The sequence below is a fragment of the Pyxicephalus adspersus genome, chromosome 2 (assembly GCF_032062135.1).
Source record: "Pyxicephalus adspersus chromosome 2, UCB_Pads_2.0, whole genome shotgun sequence".
Lineage (NCBI taxonomy): Eukaryota > Metazoa > Chordata > Amphibia > Anura > Pyxicephalidae > Pyxicephalus > Pyxicephalus adspersus.
In genome coordinates, this window is record NC_092859.1 from 153545394 (window position 1) to 153570096 (window position 24703).

At 37.1% G+C, this 24703-nt stretch overlaps 1 protein-coding gene across 2 annotated transcripts in view; it reads left to right on the forward strand.

Annotated features, from left to right (window-relative positions):
* TACR1 (tachykinin receptor 1) overlaps positions 1 to 16166 on the forward strand; it is a 187909-nt gene extending 171743 nt beyond the window's left edge. Inside the window, exons 5-6 of one of the 2 annotated variants that reach the window (XM_072402793.1) lie at positions 105 to 157; positions 10954 to 16166. In XM_072402793.1, the coding sequence (XP_072258894.1) occupies positions 105 to 157; positions 10954 to 11090 (190 nt within the window). In that variant the 3' untranslated portion in view covers positions 11091 to 16166. Of the gene's footprint in view, positions 1 to 104; positions 5968 to 10953 lie in introns of those variants that run through there. The other variant, XM_072402792.1, reaches the window with a different exon arrangement.
* The last annotated feature ends 8537 nt before the right edge of the window (positions 16167 to 24703 follow it).

Here is a 24703-nt window from a genome sequence, read left to right on the forward strand (position 1 = left end):
ACAGAAGAGTAGTAGAAGTCATTGGGATGACGTGCATGCAGAACTGTGTCTCTTAATCAAGTGCCCATTTATTAATTGACAATTTGTTCCCCTTCTACCCTAAGGTTCCGCATTGGCTTTAAGCATGTGTTTCGATGGTGCCCATTTATTCGTGCTGGTGAGTATGAAGGGCTGGAAATGAAATCCACTCGCTACCTTCAAACCCAGAGCAGCATGTACAAAATCAGTCGTATTGAAACCACCGTCTCGTCTGTCCTAACCACCAACGATGAAGATGCGGAGGAGAACGGAAAGAGTAGCAAGCGTCTCTCCTTGGACCTCACTTCCAATGGCTCCTCTCGCAGTGTCTGTAAGACCGTGTCTGACTCCTCCAGCTTCTACTCCAACAACCTTGCATAAAGTCATGCCCCTTTGACATCAGGATTGTCCTGGTCCATATCATGGTCACATTTTCTCTAGGCTGCTTGACCCCTTGTTTGGGGGACCATTTTACAGGTTTTTTTTCCCGTGATACAAGTGAAATGTTGTTTACGATTTCAGGGTTCTTTTTTTTTTGCTCATTCTTACAATTAGAGATGTTTACAACCTAAAAAGTTTTATCTTTTTAAGAAGTCCTTATAGTTTGCTCTTGGATGAGAACTGTGTTTGACCCAGGACCTATTGCCCGTTGTTAAATAATCTGCAGGATTGTGACATGTTTATGCTGTTTTTCAATCCTTAATTTTACTTAAAGAGTACCTGTTACTAGGTGAGAAGCCAAGTTATATGCTGAATAAACAGATAGGGCTTGATTTGTGTAAACTCTCCAAGACTGGATTTGGTAGACTATCATGGAAAAACCTTAGTGATCCAGAATTTGGAATTGCTTTGGTCCAGAACCAAAAACACTTGCCAACTGGTGGTGGATCACCCAGGTACCCCAATGATAGTCTATATTCTCTAGGCTTGAGGAGCTTTATTAAATCAGGCCTATAATGTAAAAGAACTAGTGGCCTAAAGAACATTAGGTGAAGTAGATGTCTATGATAAAAATATAGGCCATGTCCATTCAATAGAAGCCAACAATAGAAGGCAACAGGTACACTTTTAGCCCCATTACTAATTCTATTGCAAATCCCTATATAATATGAAAGCTTAAATATGCGCTGGTCAGGAAGTTGCCTGTGTTCATTGATCAGTATATAAAAATATCTACAAGTATTACACAAAATTTATATTTTGTTTTTAAAGCTTTCAAACCCGCATTAAAAAAAAAGACACATCAGTTACCAGGTTTAATCTGCTATTTTTTAATGCCTGGTGCTCTATTTATTATATAATTTATTTTTAAAGTAAATTACATTCTCAGTGATCAGGTCAATCAGGGATACAAGCCAATCAGGGATACAAGGCCAAATAAAACAAATGTAAAGTACTAGGACAGCCATTCTCAAACCAGGGTTCCTCCAGAGGTTGTTGGGGGTTCCATGAGCAATGAGCAGTTTTAGCCTCTCAGGTCAGTGTAAGTGACACCAATGATCTTATGGGCTATCTGTAAGAGTGAAATTCTTCCCACTGGCCATTAATGTAAAATATATTAATTCCCACTGACCACTACACTAACATACAGTGAGCTGTGGATAGTAATTATAAAAAACCTCTCAAGTTTTCTAAAGACCTGAAGGGTATTTTAAGGGTATCCCCCATGTTAGAAAGGTCAAGAAACACTGCTCTAGACATTGCTAGGGCTTCCTTGAGCTGTAGCTGACTCCCATCCCATCCGATGGAATACCATTTGAGAGGGCCATGAGCATGGCCCCAGTGATTTTAATTCTGTTCATTAATGTGAGGAGCATTTGCCCAATGAAATTCAGTATTCTCTCCAAAAAGTTTTTTAAGCTGGGTAGTAAAAAAATATAGGTGGGTGGCAGCCCCTGAATTGTGATCCAACTTTTTAATAACCACCCAAAAACATTTGTGTGAATATTGAAAAGTGTGCATGGACAAATGGGCCTGGGGAGAACACTGAAAACATATTAGCAGGGGTTTCTGGAAACCTGAAAGCTATTTTAGGGTTTCTCAGGAGTAATAAGGTTAAGAAAGACAGTATCAGGGTATTAGCCAGCTTTTTAAAAATAAATATTACTTAATAAAAAACAGATTATATAGTACCAATGTAGCATAAAACCAATCATATTTTCTATAAATTATTTAATCCTTTACAAATATATAAACAGACAATATATGATTTTACTATGCTTTTGGAAAGGGTCATATTTAGGAGAATCTGTCTCTTTGCCCATCAAGGACAAAATTACAGGTAGATCTCCCCCCACCCAACTGATAATAACCTCTGTTGTGCCCCTCTCCCTTTGCACTATTCTATATTATCTATCAAAGCCTTTGCAATTACTGGATTGTGGGGTTGGATGAATATTTGACCTTTTCCTGTTCCCAGGCCATTTGAAAAGCTGACCAACTATCAAAAAGGAGAAGAAGCTTATCCATAAAAATATCAAAGCTCATAACTGGTTTAAAAATAAACATAAACACTTGCACCATGCCTTCCTTTATTAGTATATAGCATGCATCTAAATCCCCACCTCCCCCAGATAGCACTGTCATTGCAATATACATCAATCAGTTTCTGCCAGGACTATAAATCAGCTTTTGATTTTAATAATCTTCCCTGAGAACCTTGGGTCCGTAATTAGTGTGTGTTTAAATCCTAGCTTATCTCTTCGAATGATTGGCCCTTTTTCAATATGAATGCATGATTGAGTTAAGTCCAATTATCCAGGTCAAATATTGGTCAAAGGAGTCAAAGGGTAAAGAAATTCGTTTTTTTTAGCTTAAAGCAGAAATATGCTTCTTTAAAGAAAAAAGGGTCCAGAAATGTGTAATTAAATGTTTACAAAATACATACTAACCCATCCCAAATGATGTCTTGAAACCTTCAGAAGTCCTCTTACCTCTGCTTGTCTCTCATGCCACTATCTCAAATCCAGGGATCTCCTTCTCTTACACCTGCAATGTACAACACCTGGCTCATTACATTCCACAGGAGCAAATGTTCTAGCTTTAAAATCCACAGCCACATCAGCCCAATAAAAAATGCTTTAACTGTGTTCATTATCAACCACTGAGTTTAGTTTTTGTATACAGCCGAGAGAGTTTCCATTGGCTCATGGAACACGTCCTACTGGGACACTGTGTTGAATGATGACGAGCCAGGCACTCTTGCTCTAAATGGAAGAGGACTGGGATCTTGTCATTTTTCTGATGCATTTCGCACACCCAATCTGCCTATTCAGGAAAATAGAAAACATAAACTTTGCAATATTTCATAGATGCTTTAAGTAGATTACGTAATATGAAGAGGGGCTGTCCTGTACAGGGTAAAGTATTACAATAAAAACATTTAATTCATAAAAATAATAGGTAGCATGTACTTTATATGCAAAACAACACATGAATTGATGTGCAGATTTCAGGGCACTTTGTCTTCTTTTATTGGCAAAAAACATCAACACAACTCAATATACATAGATTTCCCTTGGAGGGCATCAAAGTCACCATAGCATGACAGAAAAACACAAAATAGGTGTCCTCTCTCTGTGCCAGGTGCTCCAGAACCATTACAAATTTTTGTCCTAGAAATGGGATGGAGAGCCTAGCCCACCCATTCCTTCCAGGACACCACCCTGGCCCTGGATCCTAAAAATTATTAGCTGCAAATCTTCAGCAATACTATTACTCTGTTGGGTCTATCCAGGCCCTATAATCCCTTTTCCAGGAGAGGGTGAGGTAAGTGATGCCAAATACCTCCCTACAACACATTAAACTTGAAAAATGATAGGCACCATGTGCTACATACACAGAACAACACCTATATTGCCCAGAGGATTTTCAGGGATAAGTGAATCAGAAACTCTTTATAAGATATACATATTAGGATGTTAATAACAAATATAGCCTGAGAATATCAAAAAATACCTCTTTAAGTTTTATTATAGTCACATTATCAATATTTATAATTCACACAGCAGAAGTGGTATCATTTTAACCAATTGACTGGATGACAGAGAGGCTTCTTGAGCCTCTGTCAATCATTTACTACTGACCACCCCCTTCCGTATATATATAACATTATTGCATGTAAAGAAGATAATGGTAGAGCAGTGCTGGGAGGGGGACATTGTTGGCACAGGTACGTCAGATACCTGCTACCTCCATTCCCCGATGCTGTGTTTTATTCAGACAGCCGTACATCACTATTGTGGCCTAGTATTGTAGTTGTTGGCCGCAGAGGAGAATCTGTCCTTTAATGTCCCTTGTGCTTACCTGTTTGCAGTAAGGGATTCCTAGAAATACTCACATTGGTCTCCTTGCCATCTCCCACATACAGAAAGACTAACGCAGGTTTCCTACAGCCACCAAAAATATTCAAACCAGCCTTAAAAGCTTAAATGTGAATAGTTATTTATATAGCAGCCTAAGAACTTTTTGTGTTAGCATTCATTTTGCTTAGCAGATAGCTTAAGCCTTTTAATGATACAAATTATTTACATCTTTTAAGTAAGTTCAATAAATGCTGAGTACAGGAAGAGAACAATATTGTCACCACAATAGGTCCAAAAATATATTTATTAACATATGTAAGAAAAGCCAACACGTTTTGGGGCAACAACACCCCCTTCTTCGGGGCTATATGTGATTCAATAGAATAAAACAGAATTGTATTTTTTGCAACTTTTGGGTATAGCATTTACAGCTCCAAACAAGGAGGGATATTGTTGCCCATGAAATGTGTTGGTTAATCTGGGCATTTGTATCTGATTCGAATTTCTTTCAAAACTCTCATTTTAATGTAGTCCCATTAATGACAAAATTGTTTACCATGGCCTACAGTACATTACCATTCTTCTTATCCCTCGTAAAGGGAACAAAAGGAATTGAGATTAAATAGAACTAGGCTCCTTGCTGTATTCTGTTTAAAATATGCGATTTTTCTTCCAGACATAAGACACGTGCCATGAAATGCATTTCTAGAGGAACTTAAATGATTGCTTCTGCTACACATTTAAAATCTAAAGTGGATTGCTATTGACAGTTACTTGACATGTATATTGTGATGGGATGTATCAGTTATGATTTATATTGCTTTTATTCCACCTTTAGTGCTAAATTCATTTTCCTTTTTTTTTTTAAAAAAAAATGACAGTATTTATCTCACATTCCTGCAGCTCTATTTTAGTAAAAATATCATCTTGCAGCATAACAATTGATCGATTTTATGATATATTCCTCAAAAATATATATTTTTCATTCAAAGGACAATACTCTTTTTAAAGATGTTATTGCAAACGTCCCATCTCAGCTCCCTGTGGTTCTCAATACGCTTCTCATTATTTTTTTTTTATGCCATTCAACGCTAACCAACAATACATTTGGTGTTTGACGCAAAATCTGTGTTTGGAAAATGCCTTCGGCCGGTCAAACTCTGACGTTTTAACAGGGTATTTTTTGCTAAATGTGAATGTGAAATAATGCATAAACTGTATAGACTTTATATTCAGCCTCCAGCTTCCCCCCTTGGATTGCGGTGGATTTGGACGTTCCCGTAAAAGCTTACGGACATTGGATATGTTCTGTATCTGTGGCATCTTCAGACCAATTAAATGCTTTATATTTGAAAATTCCATTGTGAAAAGACTCGCTATAGAGAAAGTCAATAGGTGATCATTGCAAATGGAGGGGGGATTTTGTTTTATCGTTTTGCTGTATTGCTGCAATCCAGCGCCCAGGCTTATGAAGCTATGTAGTCCTAAATACAGTACAATTGTAAATCTCTCTTGTGCTCCATGAGCTGTCATGTAGATGTATTGTATTTAAGAATGACCTGCCATGGTTATCTCTGAACGCTGTACATGTTTTCACCTGTTAAACAAAAGCAGTATTTTCACAAATAAATGTGCTGTTTCATTATGTGGACTGAAGAATTGTGATCATGGAATAATATTGAAAATTGGTTTGGGTCAACACCATTAGGGGGGTTTCCATGTTTAATTACCAACATCTGTATGCAAACAATTATCTTCTGCATTGTGTGTATTGATATGCATCTGACAAGGCCACGTAAAATCCATTACTAACAGTAAACTCTTCTTCGTTTCTTTTTTTCCTGTTGGTGAATGGTTACATCCTCTAACTTCCTATGTTGAAAACCCTTGAAATCAGCAATTTGCTGCCTTCCTTAGTTCAGCTTTTAGGTTGATTTTCTTATATGGACGCTGGCCTCGTTCAGGATTAATAGTTGGTGATATTACAAGACACAAAACTGTAGGGAAGGATTTAGACGGAGAACATTTGGCTTGGTGGCCAAATCCAGGGCTTCCTGAAAGTATAAGTGGACCCAAGGCAAAAGCTAGTTAATGGACCCTTGCTATAGTTGTAAAACAATGATAAAGATATGGAGCAAAAACTGGGAAAAGGAACTCAAGGAGTGGCAAAATCTTTATTTTTCTGAATTATGGCTACCAAAAGGAAAAGTTAGAGCTTGTTCAGCACCTACGTTGACTTTTAAGTTGACCATCATGGCCTAAGTGTAACTTAGCAAATGCATTGCAATATAATGTTGGTTAAGTGGGTGGCACTTTTGCCTTGTCATACTAGGCTACCAAATGGGAATCTAGGCGAGGAGTTTGTATGTCCTCACCTACTTTGCATTGGTTTTCTCTGAGTACTTTATTTCTACATCCCAAAAATATTCTGGTAGGTTGTTTGGCTTCCCATTGAAAATTGGACATTTGGCTTTGACATTGAGAGGGACCTTAAATTGTGAGCAATGAGGGACAGTTAGTGACATGGCTATGGATTCTGTAAACCCTTGCAGATAGTTGCCCTATATAAATACATATTTTATTAATACAAAGGCATTTCAGCTAGGTAAGTATATTGTGACCTGATACCTTCCAAGAGTTGATATCCCAAGGTTATTGTGACTTTATAGAGCACAGTTTCAAAAACCATTGGTTTATATTCCCCAATGTGGACATCTAATGAATGTCTACAGCCAGAGCTTTTGTGTTGTTTTGAATAGAGAAAGAAAGAGGTCACCAGAACAAGAGTTACCACTGGAGGATATACCCATTATTCCTTTGCTTGTGGCAACTCCAAATTTTGGGTTTTCCAACATCGAACTCAGGACACATGGGTCAATGATGTTTAGGAAACTTGTAAAGGGTTGTCCTATCGGTAGGACATCCAGCATTTTTCATCCCTTCCCCCAGCCTGACTGTCCTTGGGCCACCCCTTTCAATTACTGGACTTTAGTTCTTTCAGTCTTGGAGGCTCAGCATTACATGAAGATCTTACCTTGGGTGGTCTGCATGCAAATACCTTATTGATAGGAATGCCCATTGCATAAAAAACCACAAAGACACAAAGGTGTGAAATAAAAGGCTTTATTTTATTAGTTTGGTAACATATTGATGGGGAGGGGGTCAAAGAGGCAAATTTGTGTTCATTTTGGATGGAAGACCCACTTGTCTATTTTCCCCCTATCTGTATCTCATCAGGGAGATTTGTCTTCTCTTCCTATCCTTTAGACTCAACAAAAAGCAAGAGAATACCTTTTCAATATGAAAGAAACACAATAAAACACAGAAGCCCTGCCTCAGGCTGGGACTTTCCAGAAGACCCAGGGTATCAAAAAGCCTCCCTGGGCTTGAATACTCTTTGTTGAGCTACTGACTATCAGTTCCCCCATTGAAAAGCTTTACCAAATTTCCTTGCATAGAACTATTTAAATGGCAAGGCCTGCTGAAATCTTAAAGCTGCTGCTGGAGTTTTTCTGCAACTTTGCAAGGACATATTTTGCCAAACAAGTGAGAATATCACATAAATTATATATGTGGACTCAGCTGTGGCATGCTTAGAGATGCCCAGGGGAAAACTAGATCGGACATATCCACTGACTCACTATTACATTATAAATAGCAAAACAAATCGGACCTATAAAAGTACATGCATGCTCATCAATAAGCACATGATTGATTTACGTATGCATGTACATGTGCATGTAGCTATGTATGGGCATGTGTGACAATTTAATTTGCTTCCTGAATAGCTAAATATATGTATTGTGATTTCTGCAGTTTAGTCATTAAACTGATGGAAAATATCTGACAGCAGAAATCAGGTGGGTGCAAAGATCCCGAGAGAGGTGGATTCATACATTCTGTCACAATATACTGTCAAGTAACAATCCTAGTAATCTGCGTGTCACAGTGTGATATGCCGAGAAACATCAGATCCTTAATACAGACTGACAAGGCATTTAACGCATTTATGCAGCATTCAATACTTAAAGAGGACCTGTCACCACGGCAAGTAAACTTTTATTTTCAGAATGAAAAGATTGATGCTTGTGAATGTTTTTAAGCATGTTCCACTAAAGAGGACACACAGTGTTGCCATCGACCTTCAGATCTTTGACATTTACGTACATCTTCACTATCATCTGCACAGAAACAAGGAATGGGTCGTGTAATCTGTCATTTTATGCCACTTGGTGATAGGTCAGCCTTAATGTGGGATAGGAATGAGAATATTTCTAATCTAGAACTTAAAAATCACTAAACTAAACTGTTTATAATTGCAAGGTATGAAAGAAATTGAGGAATTTATTTTTATTTCTGCCAAAATATTTTTTTAATATTTGAATATTTTTACCATTTTGCAAATTTAACTTACCACCAAATTAATTGTAAAAGCCTCTAAACTTAATTTAGAAGCTTGGCAATAAACCTAAAAAAAAATCAATTTCACTTTGCATGCTTTTTTACTTCTCATGTGTTTCCATTCATCTCTCTGGCACCTGCCCACCCCAGGTACATTAGGTGAAAATGCTATGTTCCGGGAATGTGCCAGTAACTCAAAAATTTGCAAATTGGCTTTTATAATGATTCCTCAGATAGGTTTTACCTTTTAATTTATATTTTTTTTACTTGTGACCCATAAACACCCCTTACTCCAGCATTTTAGGTGACAACATGATGTTCAGCAGCTTTGCAAATAAGTTGTGAAGGCAGCAAGGTAAATACAGTAAATAAGGTGAAATTATTATTCAAAAGTTAGCCTATTACTGAAGCTTGGCTATGTTCTGCCTGGCAGTTGTAGTTGCGGAATGGCCCACTGGTAATAAATAGGGGAGATCCTTGTATTTTACTTGAAATGTTGGCATGTGGTCTTAAAAATACTTTTTGTGATTAAACTTAAAATTAAAAAATTAAAGTTTTAGTTTACTTGGAACATGTTCCTATAGCCACCCCATTGCCCAGCCATTTTTAAGATGAGATCATGTACAGAGGTTTAACTTTAACTTTAGGTTGGCAAGTTAAATTCACAAAATAGCGATAATTAGCCTTATTTTTGTGACAAAATTCATTTTGCAAAAAATTGGTTGCCTGTTTCTCCTATGTTTGGATTAATGACCACTTTACAAGTTAGGGCTTTTTACAATTTCCACTAAAGCAGAGCTTTCATCACATTTTTTAGTTTATATAAAAGAGTAGATAATCCTTTTATATGTAACTTTATTTTGGTGGAGTGGGCAAGGGAGAAAATACCCAAAGTGTGACTGAACCCAATATGCAGCCAAATTAACTATTATTGTACTGGCTTAACAGTAGTTTAAGAATCCATTTAGCTGCTGGCGCCCAAGCATATGGGTTCATGTGGGTTTCTGGCAAAGTGGAACATAGAGCCAGCACATCAGTGACTCTCCCTAAATACAGAATATGTTCATTGACAAAGTCTGCATGGGGCACAGGTAAGGCGGGTTATATGATGCTGGCCCTCAGAATGAGGCCATCTAGTTGCTGAAATCTCTAAATTTAAGTTGAATATTGCAGCAAAAACTAATTTTTATCTCCTATTGGGCTAAACATTTTGATTTTCTTAGTTTTCATTGGAGTTTTGACTTTGGAAGGATTTTCTGCTTGCTTACAATACAAAAGAGTCAGGCTCACATTTCCCACAGCTGAAGAGTTCAGTGAATGATGGTAAATTTTATTTTAGTAAGTTAATTGACTGCTTGTTAGCAATTCTTTGATGTTGGCAATAAAGCAACAGATTTTCATTAAAGAGGAACTAATGTTCTGCATTAGAATATTGCAAGCAGGCAGCATACTTACCTGTCTGTTCGCAATCTTCTTTTCTAAATTCACTGTTACGCATGCAGAACTTGGTGATGGATGTCGGGATATGCCAAGAATGTGCAGGCGTTCAGTCATCCTGGTCTGGTCAACCATGATGGTCAAAGATTCAACACCCTAAAAAGAACCAGAGGAAGATAGTGGTGCCCATGCCAAGGGGAGCATAGTTGAGTGAAAACAAAAAACTGCAATCAAATGGGTATTTTTTTTGGTAGAGTTATGGAATGGAACATCGTCTGTCCCTTCTGCAATAAAAGGCAGGCCTGGTTGCAATTTTTTAGTTGCACTTAAAAATATTTTTACACCGCAGTGTGGTGACCACTTAGGCTAAGAAGAGCAGAATGCCAGTAGCTAAAATTGGTTCAGAGATCAAGTGTGGTTTATTAGCTCCAAGGTTATTAATAGAGTTCATAGAAGCTGCAAATGACAAACCTGCATATATAAAAATCAAAGGGAAATTAAACCATAGCTAATTAGTGTTGGTTAGGAGCATAAAAAATAAGTATAAGGAAGTAGGTTTCCAGGTCTTGTGTAGGACAAAGCCTAAAGATTCAAAAAAGGGGAGAAGTCTTCCAGCCATGGATAGAAAAAGATTCACCTTCTATGGCCTCAAAAGGGAGTCAAGCCCTACTCATTCCACCAAAACTGGACATTTTTTTTATAATAAGCAATGTTCTATAAAATATACCCAAAGTAGTTTTAGCTATACTATGCATGGGCTGAAAGTGACAACCTCCTTATATTGTCCTAACAGGGGAGGACCATAAGGAGCTTGATAAGATGAGAATTAGAAAACCCTCTGAGTCTCGGAGAATGGAACACATGAAATGTCCTCCAAGAAACGCTAGAAGAACCGATGGCCCTTCAACAACAAACATGGAGACACACTGATAACAAGACATGGAAGGAAAACCAAAGCACAAGCTATTTTTTTCTTTTGTCTTAGCACTTAATTTTTGTGTTGCTTAGAAAACTATTTTATAAATTTTTTACGTTTGATAAGTATTTTTTTAGTCTTAGTAGGTGCTCCGCAACGCTTTGCTTTGATAACATTGATTTCTATTTTTTAAACCAAAAAAAGCACACTGGTGTCCCGTCGTTCTAATAATTATGAACCTCAATGAAAGCCATGTCTAAGCCGAGTTTGCTAATCGCAGAATATTAATCTGACCCAGCACTTAAATAGGAAACATATCAGATAATGCACTTTGGAAGCTCGTAAAATCAAAGCACTTTATTTTCTCATATTGTAATAATCATGGTGGGCATGCAGGGCCCATTCACTGCTCAGATTTTTTATGTTTTATATACTTTTTTTAAACCATAAATACATAATAAGCTATTGGTATTCAAAGTGCTCTGAAAGGGCAGTAAGTTTACTTAAAGCTGTACCTCAGGCAGATATAATGATCTATGTGAATGCAGCTTTGTGTTTATTTGTGTATCATGAAATGTATTGTGTAGTCAGTGCAAGCTGTATAGATACTTTATTGTGATTTGGTACCTGTTTCTTGTAAACTTCAATACAGCTGAGCTCACGATGAGCCTGATTAATAAAACTCACATAGACTGGAAAAGATAGGCTACCATGGAAGAAACTAGATGAAATAGCAAACCTGGAATGGATCTGGTCCAGGAGTGAAAACATTTGCCAATGAATAGTAAATGATTTTTAGGTAATCTATTCTAGGTTTGTTGGATCACCCACAATGAGAGAGAATTAGAACAAGGAACCAACCAGTTATGCTGCATTTCGTATAAGCTAACAATGGGCCTGCTGGTAGCTATTGCTGAAAGCAATAGGGAGATGAGCTAATCAGAGTGTTGCTTCTTCCTTTACTGTCCATTCACAGGCAGGAGGAGGGACAAGACCTGCAATTTTAAATATTAGCAAACAGCAACAGATTAAAATCAAGTCTCTTATCCTTCCACAAAGTTAATCAACAAAAAACACAAATTTTAACAAGATAATTTTTCTTTTACAAAAAACAGTGACACTTCCTAAACATTACTCAATACTTTTTATAGAGATGTAAAGTTGTCTCAAACATTACGCGTTTCACGGACATGTCTAAATTTGTATAGCAGCCCCATCTCCATACCAAGTAATAGGATGCATACACATGTGCAGTATTTGTCATTGGAAAGAATCTTTCACAACCTTTTCCAATGACAAAAGACTGCAGGATGCACGCTGTTCTGCTCTATGGAGAGGGGAGAATGACGGAGCAACACCCCACTGCGCTCTATCCCCTTTACTTTCATTACAATCATTCCTCATCTGTTGATCCGCTGTACACACGCCAGATTCTTGTCCAATATCAGCCCTGAGGTGATTATCGGACGAGAATATTCTGACGTGTGTATGTAGCCTTCTTTAAACTGGAACTTTTATCACTTGGTATGGAGATGGAGCTCCAATGATAATTTGGGAATCCATTAGAAGATTGCGGCTTGTTCCTCTCTCTGCTTCCTCACGTGTATCCTATGCTATCATATCTGTGAGAGGAAACACACATGAATGCTTTTAGATCTTCAGAGATAAATAGTTAATGTTAATGATTATATTATTTGGCTCCAACTACTCCTGAGGAAGTGGACCTAATGTCTGTGAAATGCGTAAGTTGAGACAACTTTACATTTGTATAAAATGAATTAAGTAATGTTTGAAATCATTTCATTTCAATTCAAAATCATTTTTATTGAAAAATGAATTTGGTGTTGAAATTTGATTTGTTTTTTTTTTTTATTGTTGCCTAACCTAGTTCAATTGTTTGATGTTAATTCCATCTGTGTATTTAGCAGTTTGCCTGGGGTTCAGCTTTAACGCTTTATCGCTGAAGACAAATGAGAGCTATTTAAAGCAGGCATTTCTAAAATGTAATGTAATGTAACAAGTATCTGAATGTTTATTCCTAGTTGCACTATAATGTGAGTGGTCAGAAAATAATGTATCTTATGGCACAGAGCCTAGTAATAAGCTGTATCAGAACTGATGTCCTCCACCTCCTTTGGTGCATTTCATATCTATGTGTTTTATTGTTGTGCCTTTTTATTTGAAGCAATCCTGTCTGCTGTAACAGTGGTGCTGTTTTCAGAAGATGCATCTTTTAGAGAAATGAAATAATACATTTAAAACATATCACAAATGCACAGCAAAGCAACATGCAGGACTTTAAAAAAATATATACAATGGTGCAAATAGATTGCAGTAAATGCCTTATTGATGCTAAATAATGATTTGCCTTGTTTATGCATTGTAAAATGCATAACAGCCTGGCCAATGAGCATTGAAGCATCTTGGAGTAAAATGGAGCATTGAGGACTGAAGTTATGGTTGCTTCAATATAACTGCACAATGGTCCCATTTACCTTTATAGTGCCAAGCTGTGGAAAGAGCTCAGTTTCTTTCTAAAATGTTCATATTTTTGTGCCTGTAGCTCCCCATAGCATAATATATTTTTTTTAAATAAGTGCATAGCGCAATTGTTTTTGGACAGAGTGGGTAAAGATTAAACCAGTGATCTGATTTTAATATGTGTACATTCTGGGAATAATCACTTTCTGCATTTGACAGTTGACTATTGTCACCTATATAGAAAATAATAGAAAACCTAAATTTTCAGAGTTGTCACAAGAACTAGGTGGTAAAGGAAGATTTTCCAATGAGGGTATCAATTTGGGTGGCAACAAAGTGAGGAGAGATTTCTCTCCGGATGGGAAGCAAAGGCTAACCCCTCCAAAGGGATACACACAGCAAAACCAAATGTAATTCTTCTATACTCAAAAAAAAAAACTTTTTCAGAGCTCTGATTTGGATTTTTTCACTGTACAAAGGAAAGGAATCTATTTTTTAGGTTATCCTGAAATTGTTGCTACATATTTTCATAATTCGATAGAAATAGGAGCATTGCCTTATTGTACATCGATCCATGTCAGGAGCTTATTTATCACAAAAGGAAATTGGTCTTTTGTAGTAAATTAGGAAAGTAAAATGATTAGGTTAGCTATTCAAGTGGTGAAAGAGACATGGTGCACTGTATACCTCTTGTGTTTTCTCAAAACATCTAAATGGGTAGGAGATGTATATTGTGGATCCTTGTAGGCAGGACTAGAAAACATTTTACAAATGTATATTGTTATATTTCTATGAGAAAGTGATGAAAGACAAAAGCAAAGGCTCTTTTGTCAGATGTTACTGGCAATTGAAAGTTATTGTGTACCTTTGGTATCCCTTGGGCCTCATTGGTCCTGGTGGGCATAACTTCATTTTGTTTACACACTTTAAGGTGTTTCTTCACCTTAATAATAAATGGAAGATGCACTCCAATTGGCAAGGGGAGACCACAGATGTCAACCATGGAAATCTTTGCTAAGTATAGGGTAAGTGAAACATTGTTACTCACTTCCAGTAACTCTCTAGTCAAGGTTATAAAAGCGGACCTATCACCACAATTTTTACTTTATGTAAAAGGGGAGATAACCCCCCTATATAAAGCAATAACGTGTTTTTTTATTAAAAAAAGGAGACCCTACTCCTTCTGTCCTTACTGCCATGACTGAATGTTAGCCCAGAGCCACTTAGTATCTCAAAAAGCTTCGGGCTGCACCTTCTAAACATGCCTGTTCTTGAGCATGTGCGGAAGGGGCTTTTCCCAAAATGAAAAAAAGTGCTAGTCTAACATATGTGCAGTGAGGTTTAGCACAGTCTATTTGCCACATGGACTCCTCTATGTGGTCATTGGGCTGCCTATAATGAGATGGAAGCCCAACAACTAACTGATATGGTAGGCTGACAACTCTGCTATTAATGAGAGGCCATTGTTTAATGTTGGCCTACAACAGACAGTGCTGTTACTGGTGGGATCTCCAAGTTGGAAACATTATAAAAAAAAAAAGCAGTTAGTTTATGAAAACTTTACACAATGAGGCATGATACCAAACTTACAAAAAATGCATTTGGAATTTTTTGACTTTAAAAATGCAACATACCAGCTATACCAGCTCTACTAGACCCCGGTGCTTCTGGAATCCATTGTTTTTCCTAAACCTATGGGAGAAAAAAAACTTTTCTTAAAATAAAGGCCTGGCTGTATATCTGAACGTCTGATTTGAATGCTTAGGTGACAAACTTGGAACAGGTATGCAGAAACGCAGGATGAGAACACGTAATCTGTGCATTAATTTTAAGTGAGAGATTTAGAAAGCATGATGGTCAGATGAACACCAATGCCACCACAAAACTAGCATTTTGTTAAGAAGATCAATATGGCAGCCACCATGTTTTTTCTCATATAGCACATAAGCATTGAGTATTTCTGTGCGTATATATCATTCTCTTGCCAGGTTTGGTTAAAGATCCCTACAGACGCTGAATTGATCATGATCTCCCTAGGGTAAAAATCTAGCATGAGTTCTCCAAAGATGTCATGTACTAATCCACCATGCCACATCGCCAAACAACAAACCAACAGTGCCTCCTCTTCTCTGCTTGGCAGTGGCCACAAATCCTGTATGTACAAAGTTTGTTCCATGCTGTTGCCACGCAAAACTTTTATTACCAAATGACAAATAAGAGTGTCTGTACCAGGATATAAACCTAATCAATGAAATGGATGCATTCTTACAACACTGCTCATTTAGTTTAGAACAGCTTGAAGAAAATATTGCTTTAAGGTTTTCCATATCATTCAGCACACAATATAATAATATTAAAAAAAGATTAATGAATGTTTAACAGAAATAAAGAATGCACAGAAATTCTCAAATCCTCACATTCACAGATGCACACAAAACTGATCTTGAAAAGCAGGAAGTCTTCACATACGATGAAATGGGATCTACCTCTATGAAATTACTAAACTCTGATGGTTTACAGAGAGCCTAGTCTGTTTAAAGGTACTTATCCATTGTTTGTACAGTTGTGTGGTGAAAATTATGGAAAGTAAATGTTACTTCTTTATACAACTTGTTTAGTCTTGTGTTTCTATTAAAACGGGAGAATAATCCAAGGCATTTAAAATGTGTACAACATAAGAGGATTGGGAAGAATATAAAAAGACTAGACACAAGAATGAAGTGCTCTAAGGCTTTTAAAAGATGTTTGTGCCAGCTGGGAATTTGAAAAAAAAATATGGAGTGGTAATTCTAAAGTCATAAGTGAGGATTTATTAAGAATGTGAGGCGTGATTGAAAGGAAACGTTATATCGTTTTATTCAAGCAAGAACATTGACTAGGGAAGCCAAGTCTCAACTGTGTAAGAAGCAAAATGAGGCATCAAATTCGAAACACACAGGGCAGTGTTTCTTGACTCTTTCACATGGAGTAACCCCTTCTATAATTACTATGTTCACAACTCTCAGAACATTAGCTTGGTGGTCAGTAGGAAGAATAACTCATATTTCTGTGCATTGCATAAGGAACCCCCAGCAACCTCTGGAGGAACCCGGGAGTTCCACAGAACCTTGGTCGAGAAACACTTACATAGGGAAACACAGGGCAATGCAACTTTGACAACATGGCATCAGCGTTAAAATTTAGGATAAGCAAAGCTGAAGCATCCATGAAGACTGACCAATTGTAGTGTCGCTCAAACAAGTTCAGATTTGTTCAGTTCAAGCAAAATTTGGCCAAATGGAGACCAATGTTTGGGTTTGGTTTACCTTGTCATCATGGTGGGCAAGAAAAGCAACATTTATTTCCCCCTAAAATGATCATGACCCTCTCTATCCTTGTAATGCTGACTCTCCATGTTTAATAAGCGGAATAAATGAAATAGGCAGACCAAAAGGCTAAACAAGAAGGGCTATGTGATGTTGGATGCCCATCAGCCAGGAAATGAGTTGGGAATTATCTGGCTGGCTTAGGCTCCAATATACATTGTGGGAAGCTGGTTGAGTGCAACAAATTTGTAAAAAAGCTATTTCTGTACAGGAGAACAGCCTGTAGAACTGTACAAACTAGAAGGTAAGGTGGAAGTTCGACACATTTTTACCAAAATCTCAAATTCATTAAAGAATCAACCACATAAAATGCACAATTGACAAATAAACTCAACATTGGAGTGGAGGCATTTTGATTAATCAGATTTACTTAAAACAATGTTAGCGTGTGAATATGCCAAGTTGAGACTTTTAGTAAACTGAGGTATATGATTTGGTTCAATGTTGGGTCACAAGCACATAATACAAGCACATAATGGGGTATATTAAATAGACAAGCATGCAAAGTGACCAAGGTTCTGCAAGAATGAAAATTTTAAGTCTGACAAAAGAGGAATGTATATTGGCTTGAACATGACACTTGCATGGTACAAAATGTTTATGTAGCAGTAGAAATGTCTCATGTAGCTTAGAGCTTTTACTTGAAATATCAGTGTCTGGACCCAATGGACAGAGCCAGCCATGCGGAACATCCATGTGTGCCTTCTGCTATCTACTCCTCCACATGAGATCCATCCTTTTCCAGCCTCATTGGTGATGACCTTTTATCCCCCACTTATCACTGTGATTATGTGCACAATATAAGTGTTTTAAGGACAGCCATTCCATATTTAGCAATGCATTGTTGCTAAAAGCTACAATAATGTCAGTTAAACACTCCAAGAAAAGGAATGGAATGCTAAATAATTGGAACTAACATGAATGACAAGGTCATTGACTAGGATATAGAACCTCAGAGAGACAATCACAGCCCTTCTTAATGCCCTCCTGAGAGTTTCTGCTAAAAAAGCTATGATGAAAGGGTAGAGGCAGGGTGTCCCAAGAAATCACTGGTCTCTATAGCCTGCCAGCACCCCCATCCTCAAGAAAGGAAAATCCTAACTATTTCAAAAGGTGTCATTGCATGATTTAAAGACCTGCTTAGTACTGGGTATTATCACAGCAAAGACGTCTTTGCATACAAAGACCTCACTAGTGCAGCCACCAACCACCATGTATTCATGGCTGGCACCAATAAAGATCTCAATTCAATAATATACAGAGGGGTTTGCTGCCTATAAACCTGCAAATAAATCCTAAAATCCTAGTTACTCAACAAAAGGAGAGACGTTTTAAAAAGATGTATAAAAAGATGAATATGTTCAGTTTGCAACCGTACAACTGTGTAACCCAAAAGATAAGGATGAGTTTGACTCATTTTTACTCAATTTACCATCTCAAACTCATTGAAGAATCAGCCACAAAATATGAACAAAACACAACTAAAATCAACATTGGAGATGTGGCACTTTCATAAATCAGTTTTCATCGAATTAAACAACGTTAATAAAATCCTAAAAAAAAAGATGACATGTTCAGTACACAGGTTAATAACATGGTACAGTTCATAACCAATAGAACAAATAATAAATATTATAATTATTATTATTATTTATAATATTAATAATAATAATAATAATTAATACATTATAATATTATTAAAATCAATTATTTCAGAGACTGATACAAATGACCATAGGAGAATTCAATATTTTGATATCATGGCCATACAGATATTTAATATCATGGGCATACATATATTTTGATATCATGGGCATACATATAATACTAAGGCTACACCTTAATTGAACTTGGCATCCTACCAGCAGTCCTTATCTTCCTGAAAAGCTTTTTGAAAGGAAGCTGATCTTCCTACCACATGCTCTTGGAATACTGCAGAGCAAACCCAGCTTTAGAAACCTCAATGCAAATTGCATGGGACATCTTTAATTCTTTTATTTCAGCAATTAATTAAACCCTACTCAGTAACAAAAGTTTTCTTACCACATGTATGCTTTCATATAGGCAAGAATACAGACAATCATCTCTTGTTGACTGTAATTTTCCTTTCCTGGTGCCTACTCATGGAAGCAGATTCCGTAAGTGGTGTATTGAACTATTCGTAAAGAGGAGACTTGTTCTTAGTAAAGATTTATTTATTTATATAATAATGATACAGTGGGTAAGCTAGAGTCATAGCAATCAAGTATATAGAGTCAAGTATAAAAATACTTTCCAATATGAATTCCAACATCCTACATAGGAGTTTAGGTTAAAGTATTTGCCTCCATTAATATTGATAACTACACCACACTACATGGATAATATACAACTAGACCAAAAAAAAGACAGTGTAGGAAAATGTTGCCGGATAGTTGTTCATTCTGGATGACTTGTGGAGTGGGTGAACTTGTTAGTAGCCGCACAACACAAGATGTAAGAGTGACAATCATGGTGATCGGCTTCCTTGTCCATGCCGGGGTCTCCAAACAGATCATCAGAGATCAGACAGTAGATCCTTAAAGGTTTGATGTTGCAACAGAGACAATCAAATTCTTAGCAGTTAAAGCCCAGAAATTCTGAATAAAACAAGGAAATACATCAATCTTTATAGGAATACAGAATCATTCCCCTAAGGGAAGGTCGATGGTATCATCAAGCCAAGGGGGTCAATAGTTATTTCTCCATATAAGTAAAATAGTCCACAAACAGTTAATGGGGTGGTAGTGTCCCATGAATGGCTTTTGACACCGAAAGGATGTAAGGCTTTGTCTTCTCTTTATGTCAGCAGTACATTGCTATCTATTTGTTCCATGAGCAGGGGTTTGCCACAAATACCTCTTCTTTATCACATTGTCTGTAGAGATTTGTACAACATATAGGCAATATGGATTGGATATAGGCAATAGGTCACCTTGTATAAGTGAGTTGACAGCACATCAAGTTTTTGTTCACTGTAAAGCAAACATCAGCAGTATATGTTTTTCATATAAGCAACATATATTTTATAGCTCATATAAAATAGCTATATTATAATATTTTATAGCTCATATAACCTCTATATTTTTATCTCATCCACAAAATAATAATTAAAGAGGTTTTTACCATATGTATGCTGTTATGTAGACAGGAATACAGATAACTGTTTCACATAGTACGGTAATTGTATTTTTTATTTTCTGGTGGCTACTGATGGCAGTAATCTCCCTAGTTGAATTTTTGAGCAGTTCCGAAGGATGAGGCGCCTTTTGACTAAACATTTACTATATTAATGGCACAATTGGTTGATTCTCATGCCAACTCAATGTATCATGCCATGTAGATGCCATAAATGGAGCATTATAAAGAAAGCTTTTTCCAACCCATATTTTGAAAAGTACATAGAAGCTTATCTCAAAGTATTTGCCATTAGTTCAATATTGGTACCTGCACTTCTATTACATATTGGATAACAGACAACTAGGCCAAAAAAAGACCAAATTGATTGATAGGAAAAGTGGTGAGTCCGGACAGCTGCTTATTCTGAAAGAATCATGAAATGGACAAAAGTATTGGTGGAGGGCAGACAACAAGATGTGGAGTGACAATTATAGTGATATAAACCAATTTAATTGCCTTTTTTAAAACTGTGGGGTTACCATAACTAGAGGGGTGACCAACATGGAAATGGAGGTCCTGATTCCTCTATATAGTTAGAATTGTGGGGTCACCATCAATAGAGAGGTCACCAACAGGAAGAAGGAGGTCCTGATTCCCCCATATAGGTAGAATTGTGGGGTGCATCACTAGTCACCAACAGGAGAAAGGAGGTTTTAAATCCCTCATATAGATACACTTTGGGTGTACCACTAAAGGGGACAACAGCTTGAGAAAAGAGATCCTGATTCCCCTATATGAATACAATTGTGGGATGTCTTACTAGAGATATCACAGGCTTGAAGGTCCTGAAGGTCCTAATTTCTCAAAGAAGATTCTTATGGTCTTTAAGATTTCTGTCTTGCAATGAAAGAATTGTATTTTTTCACTAGTTGACATTTGCCTGGTAATTGCCTTTGCCCTTGCCTGAGCCATACCCAGTGTGCTATTACTTGCAGATATTATTTATCTGCTAATTCTGCACTTCCACACATGTCCCAAACATGTCCAGGACACCATTTGGGCCTGTAGCCAAGAATTTAAGATCCAGCATTCAAAACCAAAGAGCATTTAAACCAGTAATGTTGGCTACATAGTAGAGCAAATGAAGACTATGAGAAGGGGTTCTTAGCCATGGATTATCACAGTTCTGTCCCAAAAGTAACTCCCAAAGGTAATACACATACAAACGGGTAAGCTGCACTATAGTATATATGTGTTCTACTGCTTAGATAAGCCAACAAAGATCACAAGGGGCTTCCCTCCAGCAGTTTTGGTGCCAATACCAAGTTTAGGGGCTTTAAAATTAGCCTACAAAACCTGCAATGGTAATCCTTATAAACCAAAAAAATCAGCCTAATGTTAGCAATTGTAGCAAAAACTCTTTCCATGAAACTTGCCTGCCCATCCCTGGCAATGCAAATCAGTTTACTTTCAGTTTGTGTGATTCATCATGAGGGACATGTTTCAGCATCAAATTATTAGACTTTTTCACATAAAAGAGAGACATATATCAGATTCTTGAAGACAAATAAGTCCCCTGTGTCTGTAACACAGCAGATATCAGAAACACCAAAACCCTTAAGAGTTAATTATTTACCTGATGACAGCTACACAAATGCAGGGGGCCGTTTGATTGCCTTTCCTGGTAAGTTTCCTATGTCTGAAGACTCACCATGTTTAGTCCTGATCATGAATGTTTAATTAATTGATTTCCTTTTTTAAGAACCTTGAAATACCTATTTTGTGCATCTCTGGGAAGAAGCTTTAGTCTTGACATTGTGTTTCCCCAACGATTTGCATGTCTTTTCTTTTTCAGGTTAACATGTAAAATAATAATGTGCAGGGATCCACTGTCCTGGTGTAATGAATGCTCATTAATTTTAAGGAACTGGTTTATTATTTCATAATTCAGGAATTTGTGTATTCTTGAATACCTCTTATGGAACAGAATCAGCTTTATATTTGCTTTTTGGGTCTGTAGTTCAAAGTTCAGCGATAATTGCAATTGCCCACGTAGGAGTTACATCATCCAATGGTCCAAGAGGATTGCCGTAGACCTGGAGTAGGTTCGCTGTGGAGTTGGTGCTGAGGATAGCAGCTTCCTTGGACATGATGGTGACACGTTTCTGTACTTGTAATAGCTGCAAACTGGTAAGTCTGTGCCATATTGAGTAATTATATTGTGCACACTTGCTGATAATGGCATAAGCCTAAAATCCACATTGAGTTGTAATAACAAAATTTTAATACCTTATTAAAAAAAAAAAAACAGAAATCCAGGGATTTTTGGTAATATTGTTTTTCACAAATTCTTTTAAAGAAAAAAAAAATCCTTCTATGATTTGTCTTATTTCAAGTGACACAAAAATCTTGATGTTTTATGCATTTTCCTGCTATACAACACTGAAAAAAGGAACATATAAAATGAATAAAATAATAGCTAGGGAATTAGGGGGAGAAAGGAGGTTATTAGGGCTGATGAGGATCAACTAATGGTAATAAGTGATTAAATAGGAATATGAATGCGTGTATTCACCAGTCAGAGCTGAAATGGGTTCCATCAGACCTTTTTTTCTCTCAGTACTCGGTGGCTTCCAGGACCGATAATACATGAGCAAAGAATGAAGACGGGAGGGAGAGGCTTGACAGACAACCAAGGAACTCCCAAGACATACAGAGGGTGAGCAAAGGACAAGGAACTGAGAAGGTATCATAGGCTGTAAGGTGAGTCGGAACACAAGGCAACGACAGCATATGAGCATATATCCAAGCATATGAGTGGAGGGAATTTGTAGTCAGAGGTCAAGCACAGAAGATCATTCAGCCAGACAGATAATCCAAAGGAGTCAGAGGGCTGGTGGTTGGAAGAAAACATGCTACCCATCTAGACCAAAAACAGAAATGGTCAAATAAAATTGAGCTAGAAATAGAAAATATGAATAAATGGACTCCCTAGCAGCAAACACTATGCTGTGTAGGTAAGGTGGCCATGTTCAAGTGCAGCTTTAAGCAGGGATCTGACCAATCACGGGTCAAGATAAAAATCGGGTGGAGTCAAACAGCTTATAGAAGTGTTTCTCAACCAGGGTTCCTCCAGGGGTTGCTAGGGGTTCTTTGAGCAATGATCAATTTGTGCCTCTCGGGTCAGTCTAATTGACACAAATGAACTATATGGCTATCTGTAAGGGTAACATTGTTCCCAATGGCCATCAATGTAAGCAGAATTCTTCCTACTGACCACTACACTAATATACTGTGAGCTGTGGATATAGTAATTATAGAAGGGGTTCGCTGAAGCCCTGAAAGTTATTTAAAGGGTTCCCTCATGTTAAAAAAAGGGGAAGCACTGCTATAGAGTTATACAGCTGCTATACAGCTCTGAGTCTGCTGAGACTACTTACATCACAATCAATGGATGTCTACACAAGAAAGTCCTTGTTCAATGAGAGTTCAATGCCTTTGCAAACTTATGGGAAGATTTTAGTTGAAATAAATGGTCCAGCAACCTTTCTTTCCCCCTGACTCTATTTTGTTTTTCTGCATTGTAAATTGTAAAGGACAAACCGCATTAACCGTCAGTGGCCAATGACATGACAAACACTTCTGTCATGGGTGAGACATATTAGGCATCAACTGAACAGTTAATTCTTGAAAGTCATGTGTTGAAATGGGTTAATGTAAGGATCTGTTGACCAAGGAAGGTGAACCAGTCATGGGAGCCAAAAGCTTATTGGTTCCTGGAGAGCTGTCCCCCTTGGGTTGATTCCACAAAACTACTCTAGCAAAATTGCTAAAAATCTGTTCCATATTGACAAAAATTGTTGCATATTGTTGCAGCTTGCTATGTAAGAGGCTGCTTACCTAGACCAGTCCATAGTTCCAATGCTGATCCCTATTCACCACACCAAAATGCATAATGGAGCAAATAAGATAGCCTGGACTCTTTTCTTCATGTAGGTCATGTGGATAGCAGGGTGTGTTTGTGCTGTTTATGTGGGTAAGAAATGGCAGCAGGATGCCCTATGGGAAGAAAGCCAAATTGGCAGGGACTTAATGGATCTATTGATAACCTCTTGGTGCCAGACACTACAGAACACATTTAAAGGTCTCATGGAGTCCATAGGTCTGATTAACTAACACTTTCCAATACTGGAGAAGATAGAATACCATAGAAAATAGATCTGGTCCAGTTTTGAAAATATTGCCAACTATTATCAAATGATTTTTAAGAAATCCATTCCAGGTTTGCTGGATCACCCATGCTCTCTTTTATAGTCTATCTTCTCTTGAAGAAGTTATATATTGGACATTTAGTTTAATTTTTGACCTATTAGGGTATAAAAAGAGAGTAAAATATTAGTATAAAATGGAATTGTTTTTATAAACATGCATTAGAATATTTTCAGCATCCATTTTAATATAATAATAGTAAATAATTACTTGGAAATCATTTCAAAGGAATTAGTACATACACGATAACACAAAAAGCTGTGTAAAACATTTATAAATCCACCTAAAGAATGAAACCATATATAAGTCAAATTCACAACATCTACAGGCTCCCACCAATAGAAATTGGTAATATTATTGCCAGCATGGCATTG